Below are 17,284 nucleotides of genomic sequence, written 5' to 3' on the forward strand. Positions count from 1 at the left end.
TATGTAGAAATACCTCAATGTTGATGTAGAAAATGAACCGCCGAAACATGAAATGCACATACTACCTAAATGTCCACATAAATTGATGTCCATGTGTGAGAAAGATAACCTGCTCTCTGCACCAACAAGCTCACATTCCAGCAGCTAATGTCCTGGAACCATGGTCTTGCGTCTTGTAGTTCTGCCTGAAGAGTATCGTGTAAGAGAGCTTGGTTCAATGTTTCCACATGACGAGACGTTCACTTTAGCGCCGTCCCTTGTGCAGCGAAACGTCAATGCACCACCTGATAACCAAGTCTCAGTGTATACTACTGGCGAAATGTAACAGCACCTTGGGTCGCAGCTTGGCATGTCCAATGCACATTGGGCACTTCATAGACGTATAACGGGAAGGAACGTGCTATGGGGAAAGTACGAGTCTCTTTTCGTGGGAAGAGGAATGAAGCGTTCTTCGATTTCGTAGGTCCCGTTTCAATATTTTTCTACGCATTTATTTGCCACTATTCAAGACGATTCCAGCGTCTCAGCAGTTTCAATCTGTAGCCAAAAGAAAATATCACAAGTGTCAAGGGTGCGCTGTAAATGACACCACGAGCTGGAGCTGGAGGACCGAGACGACACAAAGAGATCGTTCCAAAAAAGAGATCGCTGTACGTACCAGTTTGTCTCTCCTTGTAGTGAACTGCTTTAAGAGAGAGCTATCCAGAGTCTCTGCTTTTTGCGGATTCTAAAGTGTGAAAAAAAAAAAAAAAAAGAAAAGTCATTCTCCAATCACGTTTTATTTCTGGCTGTTATATATTAATATGTTCTCAAAAGGTCAGTCCTCTAGCTAGTGCATGCCTGCTCTGTCTTAGAAGAAGGCTGGCAATTGAGAATAGCCTCTCCCATCTGATGAGAGAGCACTGATCAGTCTGGGTTGCAATAGACACTTTGCTGTCAGTGTGGTCGAGTTTGATTTCGTTTTAGACTGGACGATAAAAGTGAGTCGTTCGAAATCGTATGACCGTCTATGATCTGGACCGGACGCACTCTTTCAGACGGCAAAGGCCTTGTAAATGAGGTGACTCATCCTTAGGAACTGCATACGAGTCTGAAGGCGGGATTGTTGGCACGTCACAGCGTCCTTAGGAACACATCACACATCATAGCCTCGACAGGTCATCCTTAGGAACGCTGAACTATCAGAAATGCAGGAGGGCCACCAGTAACCTCTCGCCCTGAAGTCTTGCACTCCGGGAGAATTCGGGGTAAGGGAATAGTAGGGGGTCTTGTTTCGTTTATGGTCAAGAGATCCACAGGTCATTTGACATGCGAGTCAAGAGTTCCAAAGCGTCACAAGGTCCAACCGCGTCAAGAGATACAACCGTGTCGAAAGTTCCAACAGGTCAACAGATCTAACTGGGTCGAAAGAACGCGTGATAAATAAAAAAAAAAAAAGCAAATAAGTAAACGGAGTACGTGGCTAAGTTCAACGGTAGCACTTTTGAGTATATTGATTCACAGCAGTAGATATCAAACGCAACCGATGATATGCTCGAGCTATTAGTTAGAACGGAATGCTCAAAGACGGTTTTAACGCTAGTTCCCCCCATTGCCCTTTATTGTCAATCTTCATATTTTCCTGGGCTTTTCCTTGACCTTGTGCTTGTACAATGACCTGTAGATGAAGTGAATGCACAAGGGAATTGCTACTGAGAACGAGAGTGACGGGTGCAAAAGGAGGATCAGGAGAACGCGGGGTGGAATGAACCAAAATTGGGGAGAGGGGCAGAGAGGCTGCGAGAAGGGCAGCCGCCCACGCCGAACAGCCTGCCATGGCCTTTCACGCTGATCGTTAAGTCCTGAACTTCTTCGGCCTCGGAGAATGGGGTACTCGCAGTGATTTACCCAGACCCATCCTACACCCCCTAACACCCCCCCCCCGCCAAATCTGCAGGAGACCCCCTAAAAGTTTGTGAGATTGCACAATATCTCGTCAAAAGCATGTAAAGACACCACCTTGCGGAGCCCCCCCAAGGACGAAATTTTGGGTAAACCACTGGGTTACTGTTATATCTGTTTATTCATGGGAATGTAACAGATATTCACCATTCGTGCCTCGCTATACCTACCTTCATCCACTCATGAGACAAGATATTGCTTATCCCTGGACGCTTCTCAGCTTCCACCACTAGGATTATGGAAATGAGGTTGCGAGCTTCGTCCGTGATCACGGGAGAATCGGGGAACATATAGTCCGCATCGATGACGTTGTTACACGTAGCCTCCTCGTCGTCTTCCAGGAACGGCGATTGACCCATGAGGAATACATAGAGCAGTACCCCGGCGCTCTAGAATACATAAAGGTGTTGTGGCTCGCTGTATCCTTCACTGACGGTCTGATTGGATAACCGACGCTCCTCCGTTCCGGTCAAGACAGAACGATCTTACAAGACGCTTGCTACAACGAGAACTCTCACTCCATAACGTCTTCTATTCTAAAAACAGGGTAACAGGTGGTTGTTGGAATGGGAACACAAAACACGATCTCGTTAGCTTACACTCACATGCACCAACAAGAAGTTTTGGGCGGTGGCTCTATGCCAGCCAAGACCAACAAGAAGGGGCTACCGACACGAAGTTGGTCGTGAGAAGCCGGACAGGGGACGCTTGACCCACCAGAAGGTGTCGTTACCAATGAGAGCGTCAGGGACTCGCAGAGCTACAAGCCATACAATACACATACATGGTGCGCTTACCAAATGTCAGATTTGCAGGAGATTGGGTTCCCGCATATGACTTCGGGAGATGCGAACTCAACACTGCCCTCTACGACGACCTTCTGCGTTGTTGCCACAAATTTACGAGCGCTGCCAAAGTCTATCAGTTTGAGCCTTTGGCTGCATTTCCTCCACCATAACGTTTTTCCGGCTGTGCAGAGGGACGGTCCATTAATCTTTCACTGCTGATAACGATCGCCAGAGAACATTATTTGGAAACACTGCACATCTAGGGAAGGTCTTATTTGGAGAATCTCGCGAGCTTTCCCACCTTGACATCCAAATGTGCAATTGCACACAAGTGGAGATAATCTAAGGCTTGAAGAAGCTGTGTCATGTAGAAGCAAACTGTTTGTTCTGAGTAGTGTTCCCCGATCTTGTGCACGTGATCAAAAAGCCTCGAACCGTCAACGCTACAGAAGAAAGGAAACCACTAGGGACGTATGGTGACACGGCGATGTTGTTTACGACGTCCAGAACTTACAATGTCATCACTAAAACGTAGCTTTCAGCCATGCTGTAGGCCCTCCAGGCACTCGACGAGTGCTTCATGACGCAGTCTCTGCGTTATGAGAAACTCTTCTTCCGTCTGTGAGAGTGACTGAAGTTCCTTGCTTATCTTTTTGCATGCTACCTGGACGGAATTGGCAGGATATAGTGAAATTTGACGAAAAGGCAAATAATACAAAATTGCACCGCAACGCTTGTGTTTTTTTTTTTTTTCATGGTTTATCCACTAGGTTTCCACTTGGTTTCTCAGCACGCATCTCACAAACAGCTCGACACGAGCGTGAGCAGAATTCACACGAATTTACTGTTTTGACCCGCAGTGGTCAGCGACCCCGCCCACACTGATCGTGCAGCACATTGTGCCACGTTTATTGCTATGTTTCCTACCTCGAAACGTAAGGTTGGGTGTGGGGTGAATGATGGCTGTTAGCTCGACAACGATCTCAGTTCAATTTACATTTTTTTAACGTGAAACCATCTCTATGTTCGGTTTGGTATTCAGGTCAAAATTTACGATGCAACGAAATTATGCCGAATTTCATGACGCGATAACTCGGTGAGTAATAAACCGATAGCAACCAACCGGATAAATCCAGATAGCTTACACGTGTAAAATTCTAGCTAACAAGGTCTATGCGGCGGCTGACGCAATCTCTGGGCGTGGCGGGCGCGGGCGAGAGAGACGGAAATATAAGGGTACGCGTACTTTGCTGGCAGTCTATCTTGCGAACGCGTCAAGCTAGGACGCCGATCGAGGTGTCGTTAGAAAGCGCTTGTGAGGTTCTACCTGGATCTTAAGCGATATCGGCTGCAACAACAATAAGCAAAATTTTATAAATTTGCAAAGTTGAAATCTCAAAATTTTGCCACAACGTCGGCATATATGAAACTAAAAATATGATCAGAATCGAAGGAAACGGCAATCAGAAGTAAGGGCGGCTCGAGAGGAACCCAAAAAGCCCCCAAAGTCCAGCACCGAGCGATTGAGAGAGCCACGGGGGCTCCGAAGAAGATTAGCGGTGGAGGCAAATCGACTACGCCAGTAAAGTTTATCCAGAACCGCAAGCTCGAGGGGGGGTTGCAAAAAAAATTGGGGGTGCGTTAAATTGTAACAATAGTACACAGAAAAAAAAATTTGGGAGGTGTTGGGAGGGGGGGGGGTCTGGATAAACCACTGGCCGACGCGCACACCGAGCCCTTACCCTCTACCAGCGCGGCAACTTCGACTTGTGCGGGTGTGAACGTGACCTACAAAGACGATGGAGTTCATCCAGAGGGCGGGCTCAGCAGCGTGGAGGAGCCAGAGCCCGCCAGAGAACCACAGACGCAGCGGCGATGTCGCCGTGTCGTTCGAGGCGAACGAGTTTTGCCACGCGTACCGTTCCTTTCATTAAAATCCTGCGAAGTAGTCGGAGATCGTGACGTTTTCATGTAATGTAGCCTACCCATTCTGCCACCTTTACGCCTTGTCTTGATATTGTGTCAGTGGAAGCTACTGAATGTTTCTGCAAAGTTTGGTGAAAATCGGACACATATATGACGGTGCAAACCCTCAAGTCTCTTAACGTTTGGCACCAGTGCAGAGAGCTTGGCTTTTACTGCAGTAATGTTAGATATGTTTCTTCGTATAGTGCATATAGGACTTACTCGTTCCCCAGATGATATCCCAACACACCGCATCACAGTTGAGAAGCGACCCCTGAAAGATGTGACACGGAACTTTACACGAAGAAAATCAACAGAAGATTGCCTCTGTGACTTGAGGCATGTGTTATCACCAGGCATCAGACGAAAGAGAACAATATGGTCTGAAGGGCTCAGTATTTTTCTGCAGCAATATAGACACAAAAAATATTTTTGTGTGCCTTTCCTCTCCCACTTTCTTTTTTGAGAAGTCTCCCAGTGACTTCCTGCTTCGTATAACTTATAATTGAACCCGTGGGTGCAATAAGGGGATAAGTCGACTTATCCCCTTTTTAGTACTTTTGTTGATATGGCATCTACGTACTAGTACGTACCAGTCAAAGAAAATTTAGGACAGTATTGCAATTTACTGGCATGCTACAGGACGATAACAAACAGGAAATGCATGTGTGTCAATGGGATGGACAGTCAGATCAGGCTTCTTTTCTTAGCCCGAAAAGGGGCATGGTGTAGCTTAAATGATACCTGATATTTGCTACGACGCTGAAATGAACTTCGGCTTCCACTCAAAAAACAAGTTCTTCCCACCCCACGTGACCGTGTCAGCAGTGCTAATGAGCATTCTAATCGGAAAAACGCGTGCCACTACGCTAATAAGTCGTATAGTGCTGGTCATCTTAGGACATGATTTTCAAGAGTGTGCTCGTTTAGCACCAAATCAGCCTGATCATGGCTGCTCCAGTACACACGGGTCACTTCATCCTTGTTCAGCCACCAAGGTCTGACTCGTGCCAATTATCTTTTTCTGCACTAAAACACTGTGCGAAAGGGGATAAGTTATGTTGCTGGATTTTGTTCAGTTTCTGCTAAATCACCCCCCACCGCAAAACGATGCTAACAGGACACGCGTGTAGAGTAGACACATACATATATGTCACACATTTTGCATTTGCGTCATTCGAGGAAACCCAGCTGCAAATACTTTAACTTGAAGTTTTCTAGATTTGGGATTTTCGACTTGTCCACTTATTGCACCCACGGGTTCAATTAGACTGAAGATGACATTCCTTGAGATTGAGGGAAGACAACGACGAACAAGTCTCATTTGTCTCATCAAGTGCTATTGTTTCACTTTCATCGTTGTGTTCCCTCGATATCAAGGAATGTCACCTCCAGATTATCACCAGCTCGCTTCCATCCTACTTTTATGTTCGTCATTTTAATTAGAGTTCCAGGTTTTCGGGGTTCATTTGTTGTCGTATTCGCATAGATTGTGAAGTTACCCGTCAAAAAGAACCCGTTACAAGTTACCGTATGCAAAATGTAACTAAGTTAATAACGAAGTTCTTCAGCCTGAAATGTAACTCGCAGTTACTGAGTTACTTAAAAAAAAGAACGAGTTACTTCCAAGTTACTTAGGACACAAAATAGCATTAAGCAGGTGCAGCGCGCGTGAGCAGTTGAGTTAGACCTTGAGTTAGACCTTGAGTTGGCTGCGGAGGAGTGCAACAGGCTTAGATCGTTTTCGTTTATGTCCAACAATAGACCTCTCCCTGTTTGTAAACAAATGACGTCATATAGTGTTCGACAGCGCCAAAATTTGGTAGAATTGAACTACGCTCGAAGCTAGAGGTGAAGGTCGCGCCCGAAAGTCACGGTCTTGAGGGGATTGCGATATGGTCCCTTAAAGGGACGCGACCCTCGGTCCTGCTTTTCTTTCAATGGGAGGCAGCGAACAAGTGCCCGTTCGTGGAACCCAGGCCTCTCCTTCCGATTTGTTTCGGTTTCAGTGTGTCTACCAATGTCATGATGACGTTTCTCTGGTAGAGGTCTATTCGAACGCTTTGCATCTTACTCCTTGTGGGCGCACAATGGTCCAGCTTCATTTCAGTGGCAGTGGTTCTTACTTCCTGAATAAACTACTGTCATTGATTGAATATCACGTATTATGGCAAAAAAAAAAAAAGCCATGAAGGAACCTGAGAGAAAGCAAGAAAATATGTGGACGTGCGTGACAGCGAGTTAAAAGTAGCTTGGAACTTAACTTAAGTTACTTTGGCAAAGTTACCTGAAAAAGGAACGAGTTCCTCTGAAAGTTACCACGGCGTAAAAGTACCGAGTTAAGTTACAAGTTACCAAAAAAAGGAACTTAGTTACAGTAACGAGTTACTTGTAACGGGTTACCTCGAACTCTGCGTATTCGGGAGGGTGTTTTAGGGAGTTTATTATCTTCGAGAATTGGGAGTTTTTCGTCGTATATTTTTTCGCAAACTGGGGTAATACTCCAAGTTCGAAGAAAAAGCGACGGCTGTGGATTTGGAATGACATACTCACACAAAGAATGAGAAGCTGCGTAACAAATCCGCTTATCTGGACATTACTTGACATGGCAGCTACGCTTTACGTCCAATCTTACTCTCAACAACAGCTGTCATTTCAAGAACCTATGTCATCTCTACTCCCTTGTCCACCATAAGGTGGATAGGAAGCATGACTCACAGAAAAAGGGGGAAGAAAACCCCTAATGCGCCGGACGCCTTCCAGATAGACCTACAAAATGGCAGAAATGACCTCAAAATGTCCTGGTGTCGAGTAGAGTCACTAAGTAAGTCGAGGCGCCCCCTACCCTGGAACCCATGATGAGGTGCCTGAGCAAGGATGTTCGTGCATTATGGAAAGACTACATTGCACATTGGGTTTGGGTCCAAGAGAGCCACCCTTCCCTGTCGTGAGGGCCGGTAACTGCGCGATGTGAGGCAATCTCCACACAAAGGGAAACGAATAGACCTCTGCCCGAGAGACGTCATCATGACGGTGGTAGACAGACTGAAACAGAAACAAATCGGAAGGGGAGGCAGGGTTCCACGATGGGCACTTGTTCGCTGCCTCCTATTCAAAGAAAGTAGGACCGAAGGTCGCGTCCCTTTCAGGGACCATCGTAATCCCCTCAAGACCGTGGCTTCCGCCCTATAGCTTCGAGCGTAGCTCAACTATACCAAAGTGGTGGCGCTGTCGAACACTATGACGTCATTTGTTTACAAACAGGGAGAGGTCTATTCCGTCAACCAGCCATCGGGGTATGGGTTTTCTTGCTCAGCTCCAAAAGCGGATCCTTTCGGATAAATACAAACTGCGTTAAGTTTCCCGGATGAACCCGAAAACCCGGAATCCTACCCATAATGTTTCATCTATTGTAATTTTACTGCTGGTTAGTCGGCACGAAGTGAGATTTACCTGCCGCAGAGCGCAACTTCAACGTAGTTGTCATGAAAGCCTTCCTTCCAGCAAACCGGTGATGGGGAAACGGCATGCATCTTCTGGAGCCGCTGTGGATAAGTGGCTGGTATTGCATTGCATGTCTGTCGACAGTGAAACATTTGTCCTTATTAAGCAGATACTCATTAGCCTTACTTCAAGCGTACATAAGTCAGCATCATAATAAGAAGTTGTGACGCTCCGCATTCTACCGAACAAACGAACACGACAATCCAAATTTCGCAGCGAGGGGAGTCCTCCTTCCCTCACGGTGGAGTCAATGGACCGTGGGGGAGACTCCCCAACGTCGTAGCAGTGAGATGCTAGCGCGCTCAATAAAGCTTTCACAATGACTCTTATAAGTTATAATTCCTGACCTCCGGTATACATTTTCTTTCGGCTTCAGGTATTTGGTGCACCTATATTTCAAGACGACTAGCTTGAGCCGTAGGTAATGTAATTCGTTGTCAAAATTTCACCGTCGCAACGCCTTAATACTATGAGGCGCTCACCAGTAAGTGTTATCGGGTCCGATACTTCCCCTGGATCGCTAGTTCCGAATTCAGAGCTACCCAGCACTCTGAAGCGATAACAACCGGGTTCACATTGCAGCGTTTGAGTACAACGTGCAGTAGTGGGCCGCTGGGACCCACACGTCAGAGTCTGCAAAGAAGGACCACACATGAAAATACAGAACGTACACGATAGGAACCTGGACTAAAGAGATTGCCGGACTTGTGTTGCGTGACATCGATTGACGATCTACAAGGATTCCGTGCCCTCCTCACCTGTGGCACACTTTTCGACCAGATAACCAATCATTCGACAATCTGCAACGTCCTGGGCCGGATCCCACTGTAGTTGCACCATTGTATTCTGAATTCCCACAACCTGTGTTTTCCCGGCTGAACTGGCTTTCCTGTACAGGGTATGCGAAACATGCCGTTAGGGGCACGTATAGCCACAACTTTCCGGTATCCTCTCGCTGTACCATAGTGGGATCACGCTGAAGGGCGTGCTTGACCTCGCCGCAAGGGAAGATTCTCTCTCCTGCGGAGCTAGTCGTGCTCGGCACGACTGATCGCGGACGGCGGGTAGCCAATGAGGATATAGGTAGGGCCCGACATTGCGGCGGCGCTGTGTGGCCGTGATAGCCAGAGCCATATATTAAAAGGGAGCTTGGCCATTGGGAGGAGTCACAAAAAGAGGCTCGACCTGTCAATCACAGTTTCGCTCCTCTGATTGGTTTGCTTTTTACCAAGGGGGTCGCCATGACACCATACTGCCACCCAAAATGGCGACGAAAACAAACACAGTGAAGCGGGGATTTCGTGACAAAAAATTTTCACAGACTAACCTGATTTTACGCTGCAAATGTACATCCTAATATAAGTTTCTCGGAAATCAGTTTCAACTTATGCTCATCCATCGATATCTAACTGAAAATAATACGTTTTGTCGCCGGTGTTAGGCCTTGTGAACACGGCGATCACAACGAAACCATAACAAAAACGGCGCTGTGCTGTACAATCTTATATTTAATTGCTGGATTTCATGGATATAAACATTCTTGCCTCTTATATTCCAACTATTCACGTGGATTTGTTTAAAATCATACCGACAACAGAATGTGTCCCAGCTGCCGGCAGCGGTACAACGACGGAAGCAGACGACAATTCCCGACGTGCCTTACGCTCCCTAGGTGGCGCTCATCAAATTTGCACCAACAATCCACTACTTTGCAGATTACGAGATGTATCCATTTCAATCCATCCAATCCACTTGCCACCCAAAATGGCGCTGCCCATGTTGGATAAGGGGGCATTTAGTGGGGATAGGCTGATTGATAGTGCTTCACATTTCAAGACATTATTGGTCGGAAAGCTGAAAAAGTGGGTGGAGCTTCAGGTATAGGCATGACCCATTAATGGCCAGACTCCCTTTTAATATACGGCTCTGGTGATAGCTAAAGTGATAGCGAGCTTTAGTGACAGCGAGCAGCCCATTGCCGAATGCCGATGATGGGTGTCGTCCCGCGCATTCACGTTACCATAACAAGAACGCGAGTGGGTAAAGGGGCAGCGGAGCTGGTTCCGCGACTTTCCGCATGGCGGCGCGGGCCCCGCTTAGCTTCTCCTGCCAGAGGGGAACCAGCCTTTACATCGGTCTTGCGGAATCTTACATTGTTGTATGCACAACATCCTTAAAGCTATGCAGTCCACATAATACTGTAAGAAAGGACAACGAATCACGCGAATCAGTTTCGAAATTCCAAACATCCTAAGGATTCTGGACAGGACAACCGAGGGATATTAAGGAACGCCAAAATTTCTTGGCTTCATCCGAATTCAAGTGTTTTTCTGGGCTTCCACGGCCTGTGGTAAACATGCAGAGCAAAGGGTACACATGTCGGGCCTTACCAACAACAGCAAGTTCAGGCCGGACGAAGACGTAACGAAACCCTCCCCCGTATCAGCCAAACAGCTGTACAATCCGAGTCTGCCACTCTGCTGTCGCTGACCTCGAGCATGCAGATACCATCATGTTGGCGGTGAGCCACAGTTCGTTCGCACAGCGTTCGCTCGCGCGGTTCAGGAGGAACGAGTCACACTTCGAAGCTCCCATCTTAAAACAGCACTTCCTTTCCACTTTCCACACCACTTTCCGCGTTCACATGAGTTCCACCAGGCAAAATCCAAGACACTTCACGGCTGTATGTGCAACGCGGCACTTAAGCACAGCGCATGTTCCCACTTGTGCCGAAGTCGGAGCACTGGTTCCAAGAACGCGTTGCATTTCTGGAACGAACGAGCAACTCATTTAGCAACTTTCATTTCATCAACTTATGCATTTTGTAAACGAAGAGAGAGTAATATCGATATTACTAGGATAGGATAGGATAAGGATAGGATATCCTATCCTTAAAAAATGAACCAATTAAAGGCGATTACCTGAAGTGGGTCGCCCATTCGGCGCCTTTTTCTCAGAAATTCACTCAACATCACATCATGATGGGCCTTTACTCACAGCCCATCACATCACATCGACATCCATCATAACTCATCATTCGACATCAACATCATTCGACTTCAATTTCAAAACCCACCATTGCACATCGTTCAACATCATCATAAGTCGTCACTGCACAAGGGAAACTCAAAGCAGTCGGAAACTGCAGTCTTTGGAAAAGTAGTGAATTCAAGCAAATATACAGGGGTTGTTTCAGTTAAATCGCCAGCAGGCTAAATAATACGCGAACGGGTGCACCAATCAAAGAACTTTCCTTTTTACAAGTTATCTGTCCTATACCACCTACAAGCTGCGCATCCGTGTGTAAGAGTGGGAGGGCGCTCATTATTTAAAATAAAAATTCAACTGAGTTTCGTGAAAAACAACTTCTAAAGCAGGATACTAGCCTGTTGGGACCTTCAGTGAACACCTTTTGGAGAAAAATCTGCCACTGAGGGCGGTCATTTGTTGCACTAATTAATTGTTTCGGGTTACGTATTTTTGACGCGGCTGGTCGCGGTGAAGCGCAGAAGGACCTCGCTTCCACTCCCTTATCCACGAATGAATTACGTCCTTACACCGATGAATTACACCAATGAATTACGTCCTTTTGCGCGTTGCACGATTGCCCAAGCAAGCAATGGCCGATGGCTGACGGTTGGCAAAAAGTCGGATGACAGCTGGCCAACGACGCCCTCGGCCAGCCAACGTTGGCGCCATAGGCGCCGACTACGGGGGGGCGCGGGGCCCTTGCCCCCCCCGGAACATGAACTAGGGGGGGCGCCGCCTCCCCCGGGAAGTCCCGCTAAGAGACTGACACCAACCTTTGGGGCTCGGCGCGCCCGGGTCAAAAGAGCGAAGAGGCACCAACCCCAAAAATGCATCTTGCAATTTGTAAAATATGTATCCGCCCACCATACTCATCACAGTAGAAAGTAAGACAAGAAAAAAAACACAACACATAGCCTGAATTTCGTCCAAAGCAATCAGATCAATGAAACGAAGCAGTCGAAAAGGTACCAGCGGCTGCCAGTGACGTGTAACAGTAGAATCTTCTTCGAACGCATATCCGTTGGGAGCGGGTTCAACTCCCGCTTGGCATCCATTTCATTGACCATATTCCATAATATGGCGCGGATTTCGGGTCAAACACCGAGGATTCAATGCGTTTTGTTCCTTTTGCAGTCAGTTTTCAAAGGCGTAATGCTTCAGTTGTGCACATGTTCACTGTTACGTTCTCTCTGTATTTTTTTTTTTTTTCTGTTTCTTCCTTCCTCTTATTTCTATACCAGTTCTACATACATCATAAGATCCCGCCAGAGTGTGTGATTCTTCAGCTTTAGTTTTGTGTTCTTCATTTTTCTTTTTGTTTCCTTTTGCTTTCTTTTTTCTTTGCCTTTTTTGTCTACCCCATTTCACTCTTTTTTTGGAATAACCCACCGACATCCATCTGGCTTACCTTTGTTTTTTTTTCTTATTAAACATACCCCCCGCCACAGTACTTATTTCGCGGTGCGTCCTTGCCCCCCTGGGAAAATGAAAACTCTCCGCCTCTGGTTGGGCGCAATGTTGCATAGTGATAGGCAGAGCGAGGTTTGGCAAGCCGTCGGCCAGGGTAGTCGTCGGCCACAGATCCGTACAAGAAACGAGCACGTTGGTCAAACACGGCTAGGTTGGCAGGCCAAGCACTTGCCAAGCTTGGCAAGCGATGGCAAATCTGAGCGCGTGCGTTGGTTATAGGTGCGGACACATAGGCGCCGACCACGAGGGGGGGGGGGGAGCGAAACTTTCCCAGGGGGGGCCAGGCCCCCTCCGGGAAGTCTACCCAGCTGACACTCAAGATGAACGTTTCGTGGGATATACTATGAATCGCGTGTTTCATGCGGAGTGCTCATGAAAATCCTGTAAAAAATTGCCTCTAACGTCGCATCACGAGTTGAAAAGATGCAACACGGAATTCCCGACACCCTGTCCGACATCTATGCATGAAAGGGGGGGGGGGGGGCGTCGTACCCCGGCCCCCTCCAGTAGATTGAAAACTCTCCGCCTATGGTGGGGAGGATGGTTGGTGCTCGGTGCGCTCGGTTTTCTAATCTTGCCTTGCATCAGTTTCTAACAGCAATCCTATTCTAATTTCTGAAGTGCATAGCAGCCCAGTGCGTTCGTGCGGTTGTATGGGGCCGCCTTTTGCCATACGCCGTTTTTTGGGAGGACGCGTGTGCCATAGGTGGCTTATGTTTCATTACTGGTTATTTACCGAATGATCTTCTCAGGCAAAACAGTTGTGGTCGACGATCATTCAACTCCAAAATCCATCGATGGACATCCACTCTAAAACCCATAATTCTGACTTGGTGTGGTAGCCAGAATATATATATATTTTTTTTCTTTTTTTTGGGGGGGGGGGGTGAACCTGCTAACTCCCCTAGCTACGCCCCTGATTCGGCTACAACTTCAATTCCACACCAACTTTAATTTCACATCATTCCCCCATGATCTGATGACGAATTATATGTGTATTTGTAATCATGAGGGAATTTGCTGACCTGTGCTGCCCACAAGCAGTGGCATCAACAGCATGATATGAGTATGAAACATTGAGATGTGGCTACGTGAAACGGCGAGTATGAAAGAGATAAAATGAACTCACGTTTTCTGGCTTCTTCTATTATCTTCTGGTTCTCGCCCACAGGCTTCGTTTTCTTTTCTGATCTAAAGCTTGGCTTTCTGAACTTGAAAGACCACGCCCTCCTGTAATGTCACCAACAGTACGAGTTGCTATTCAACCACACTCTCCCAAACAGAGGTTCTTAACTCCATTAACAATTTTTCGTGCTTATCTGTTGCATTTGTATGTGCCAAATATGTAGTATACTGCACAGAAATTTGTTGAACACATGCCCAAACGTTTCATTTTTCCAACATGTTTCGGGCTCTTCATATTTTTTTTATGAAGAGTACTAATTCCAACTGATTTCTACTGATGATCCAACTACTGGTTCAGTGGCATATTTCACTGGCATCCTGTAAGACACTCCGTGTTTCGACGCATCAAGAACTTCCGTGGTTTTCTGGCTGCTAAGTATATTGTGCTTCCGTAGAACATGGTTTCCTGTTCTCTCTCCTTTCTTTGCTTCCGTAGTTAACTTTCCTCTGTGTGTTCGCTATCTTTCCAACTCAGTCATTCAGTCATTTTCTAAGTATTTACATAGATAGTAAAAATACTGCATCAAAGAGCAGCTCTACGCAACAAGGGCGTGTGCACGTACGAGGGGCGTCCTACAAGTTCTCAGCCGACACAGAAGGAGTGCGCACACAGACACGAAACTTCACCACACAGCACATTGTACAATACTGGTGCCACCAGAAATGGCGTGTGTGCGCTTCAAGGTTTTCTTGTGACGGCGCAGCTGAGATAAAATGGAGAGAGTGAGGACACATGCGATCACTCAATATCTGTCTCGGAAGGGCCTAACTCCTACTGGCATCCACTGGGACATGGCGGCGACCATTGGGGGGGGGGGGGGGGGGGGGGGGGATGTGTTGGTGCACGTCAGGATATCGGCTCAAGGCGTGCTGAACTGCGCTTTTGGATATGTCTCTGACCTGAGCAAACGGTCCGGATGCCAACTCTCATCGTACACTGTGGACGTTTTCTTGTGCGCTCACTTCTGCAGGCCTGCCAGGACCGGGCAACCCCGCAGCCCACTTCCGTGCTGTAGCCGCCCTTGACACTACTATATTCAGGGACAATGTCCAGCTATTCAGGGGCAAATCCGTGGACTTTAGTGGCCCACTTGTGACTGTGGACAAGTGGTGCGTCCACCACTTCAAACATTGGAAGAACTCCTCCTCTTCGCCCACCACCGAAAAGGCTCGATCTGTTCCATCAGCTAGCAAGGTGATGGCCACAGTTTTCTGGGATTCGGAGGGTGTACTGCTCATGGATTACTTTAAGATAGGGCAGACGTTCACTGGGGCAACCGATCGGTTGACTGTGTTAACGCCAAGGCAAAACAACGCAGTATGCTCGGGGAGGGGGTCCTGTTCCATCAGGAAAATGCACCCCCCACACCATGCTGCTCTACTCATACCGCCATACGCGCCAGATCTCGCTCCATCGGATTTCCATGTGTTCCCCACAAGATTAGAAAGGAACTCTCTAGTGTCCACTTTCCCAGTAATGATGAGGTCATTGACGCCCATGACCTGTGTCTTTTAGGACAAAACTTCCGTTTTTTTTTTTTTTTTTCACTCTCTCCACCGGACTTCCCCAGCCACCTTCTTTAGGTTAGCCCGAGAACTCACGCGACGTCCCTCGTACTGGGGTTCTAAGGAAGACACCTGGAAGTCTGTACCTTGAGCCATCACTGTCCCTTGAACTCATTCGACGAAAATTTGGAGTCCAGCTAACAGATCGTTCGATGTCAACAGGTCCTTTGTTCCGTCTACGGCATTCGTGGCTCTGAACCTCTTCCACTGTTGTAAGGTTACCTCCACTAGAGAGGAGTTTGTGAGCTGGGATCTCACCAGCCTCAGAGTTTCTTAAAAAGAAATCGTATGCGGTTATATACAAGCCATCACATCACCACTCAAGCTACATGACAGGTATGGATCTTTTCTAACCAACCTATCTTTTGTAACCAAACGACAGCACCAGTGTTCTGCGAATGTTCGGCACAGACGCTGAGCCGAGAGCTCGAACCACTTGGAGAATCAGAGAAGCGCAGAAGATAATGGGGTTTTCCACTTCTCTTAGTTTACTTGAAGCGAATTATTTGATGGTCTCACCTTTCTGGATCACCCTGAACAACATAAATAATGCTCAGTGGTATGATGGCAGACAAAGGGGAAAACTTCAGGACTGTTCAGGAAACTTTCACATAGATCTGGGCCTTTTCCAAGATGTCACTTGTAAACAGAACACTGCCTACCATAGAGCAAGCTGTTAATTTGACATGCATGTTGCAATGAAAAGTCAACTATGGTGCTGCATTCCTAACCGTGACTTCTTTCAGCTTACTGTTGTGCAACTTTTGTAGTTCCAAAACCAACTGGCAGTGGCGGAACATTCGTTTTAAAACGGTACCCTGAGACAAGCTTTATCTTTGTAGTTCTTCAATTTCGGAGTTGTAAAACACACTATCAGAAACACCCCTGCAATGTTTTAAAGTGATGTCTATGGGACACGCTTTTCCATCCGTCACTAAAGATACCATTCCAAGACACGATCAGAAGTGATACGTTAAGAAACCTGCATAGAACTAAGATGTCCCGAAAACCACAAACAACTCTTGGCTTGATGGCCTAATGGTCTGATTGGTCTAATGGCCAGCCATCATGCACTGCCCTCATAAGGGCAGTATGAGAGTTTTTCAACAGTTCATGAAACAACTGAAATTTTCATGGTTAAAAGTCAGTATTTTCAGCAAATTTCTGGAAATGCTGCAGAAACCTCATATCACTGTCACTTTGAACCAAAAGGTCTGTCGAAGATGATGGAAGGCAAATGGTCAGTAAAAGTGCTCCTATACTAGATTCTGCATATTTCTGGTTATTACATAAGATTTACAGATATACTACTGGTCATGACTGTCCAGACTGCAACCAGGACTACAATGGCAGTTTGCAAGTTCTTGGGTTGTTCCCACTTCACTAGATGGAGCTGCATACACCTGAGCGCCTCACTTTATGTTGTTACTGCATTTCCATTTGTTAGCACATATAGTAATCAAGCACCATTGGGGCGTCTGGATGAATTCCATCACTGTTTCAAACCTCTGGCATACAAATTTGTACTATGTATGTCACACAACAAGCCAGATGTGGCGCAGAGACTCTGCTGCACAGTTTGCATGTGGGGTCGATGTCTTCAAACAGCTCATATCCTCGAGCATTTGTTAGCAAGTGCCCCATTCGTGCTTGAAATAGGAATGCGCTTCTCCTGTTGCCTCTGTATGCTGAAGAGATTCACATTATCTTCACTGTAATATTTTAGGGTCCGTCGTACAGCTTTGTACGCCCTCTGTGCAGTGGGGGAATATTGCAAAAATTCAAGCTGAGGTATGTGCAAGCACCATAAAATTGTTACTAAAAATGCAAAATTT

The 17,284-nt window shown here is 46.8% G+C and overlaps 1 protein-coding gene across 1 annotated transcript; it reads right to left on the reverse strand.

The window, feature by feature from the left end:
• On the reverse strand, window positions 1–3,311 carry LOC135377639 (triple functional domain protein-like). The gene is made up of 6 exons (XM_064610250.1): window positions 3,244–3,311; window positions 3,031–3,172; window positions 2,738–2,935; window positions 2,112–2,330; window positions 659–727; window positions 1–537 (listed from the first exon to the last, which is right to left on the reverse strand). The coding sequence occupies exons 1-6, from the start codon at window positions 3,309–3,311 to the stop codon at window positions 505–507; spliced, it is 729 nt and encodes a 242-aa protein (XP_064466320.1). The 3' UTR covers window positions 1–504.
• Between the last annotated feature and the right edge of the window lie 13,973 nt (window positions 3,312–17,284).

This window comes from Ornithodoros turicata, chromosome 1 (assembly GCF_037126465.1).
Source record: "Ornithodoros turicata isolate Travis chromosome 1, ASM3712646v1, whole genome shotgun sequence".
Lineage (NCBI taxonomy): Eukaryota > Metazoa > Arthropoda > Arachnida > Ixodida > Argasidae > Ornithodoros > Ornithodoros turicata.

Bases quoted from the DNA above. Each gene is read 5' to 3' on its own strand.
- LOC135377639 (XM_064610250.1), bottom strand. From the start codon at position 3,311: ATGAAGCACTCGTCGAGTGCCTGGAGGGCCTACAGCATGGCTGAAAGC. The intron at 2,331-2,737 runs TAAGCGCACCAT...TATGTATTCTAG, and splicing joins CCTGCAAATCTGACATTTGG to AGCGCCGGGGTACTGCTCTA. The intron at 728-2,111 runs GTAGGTATAGCG...TTCACACTTTAG, and splicing joins TGTCTCATGAGTGGATGAAG to AATCCGCAAAAAGCAGAGAC.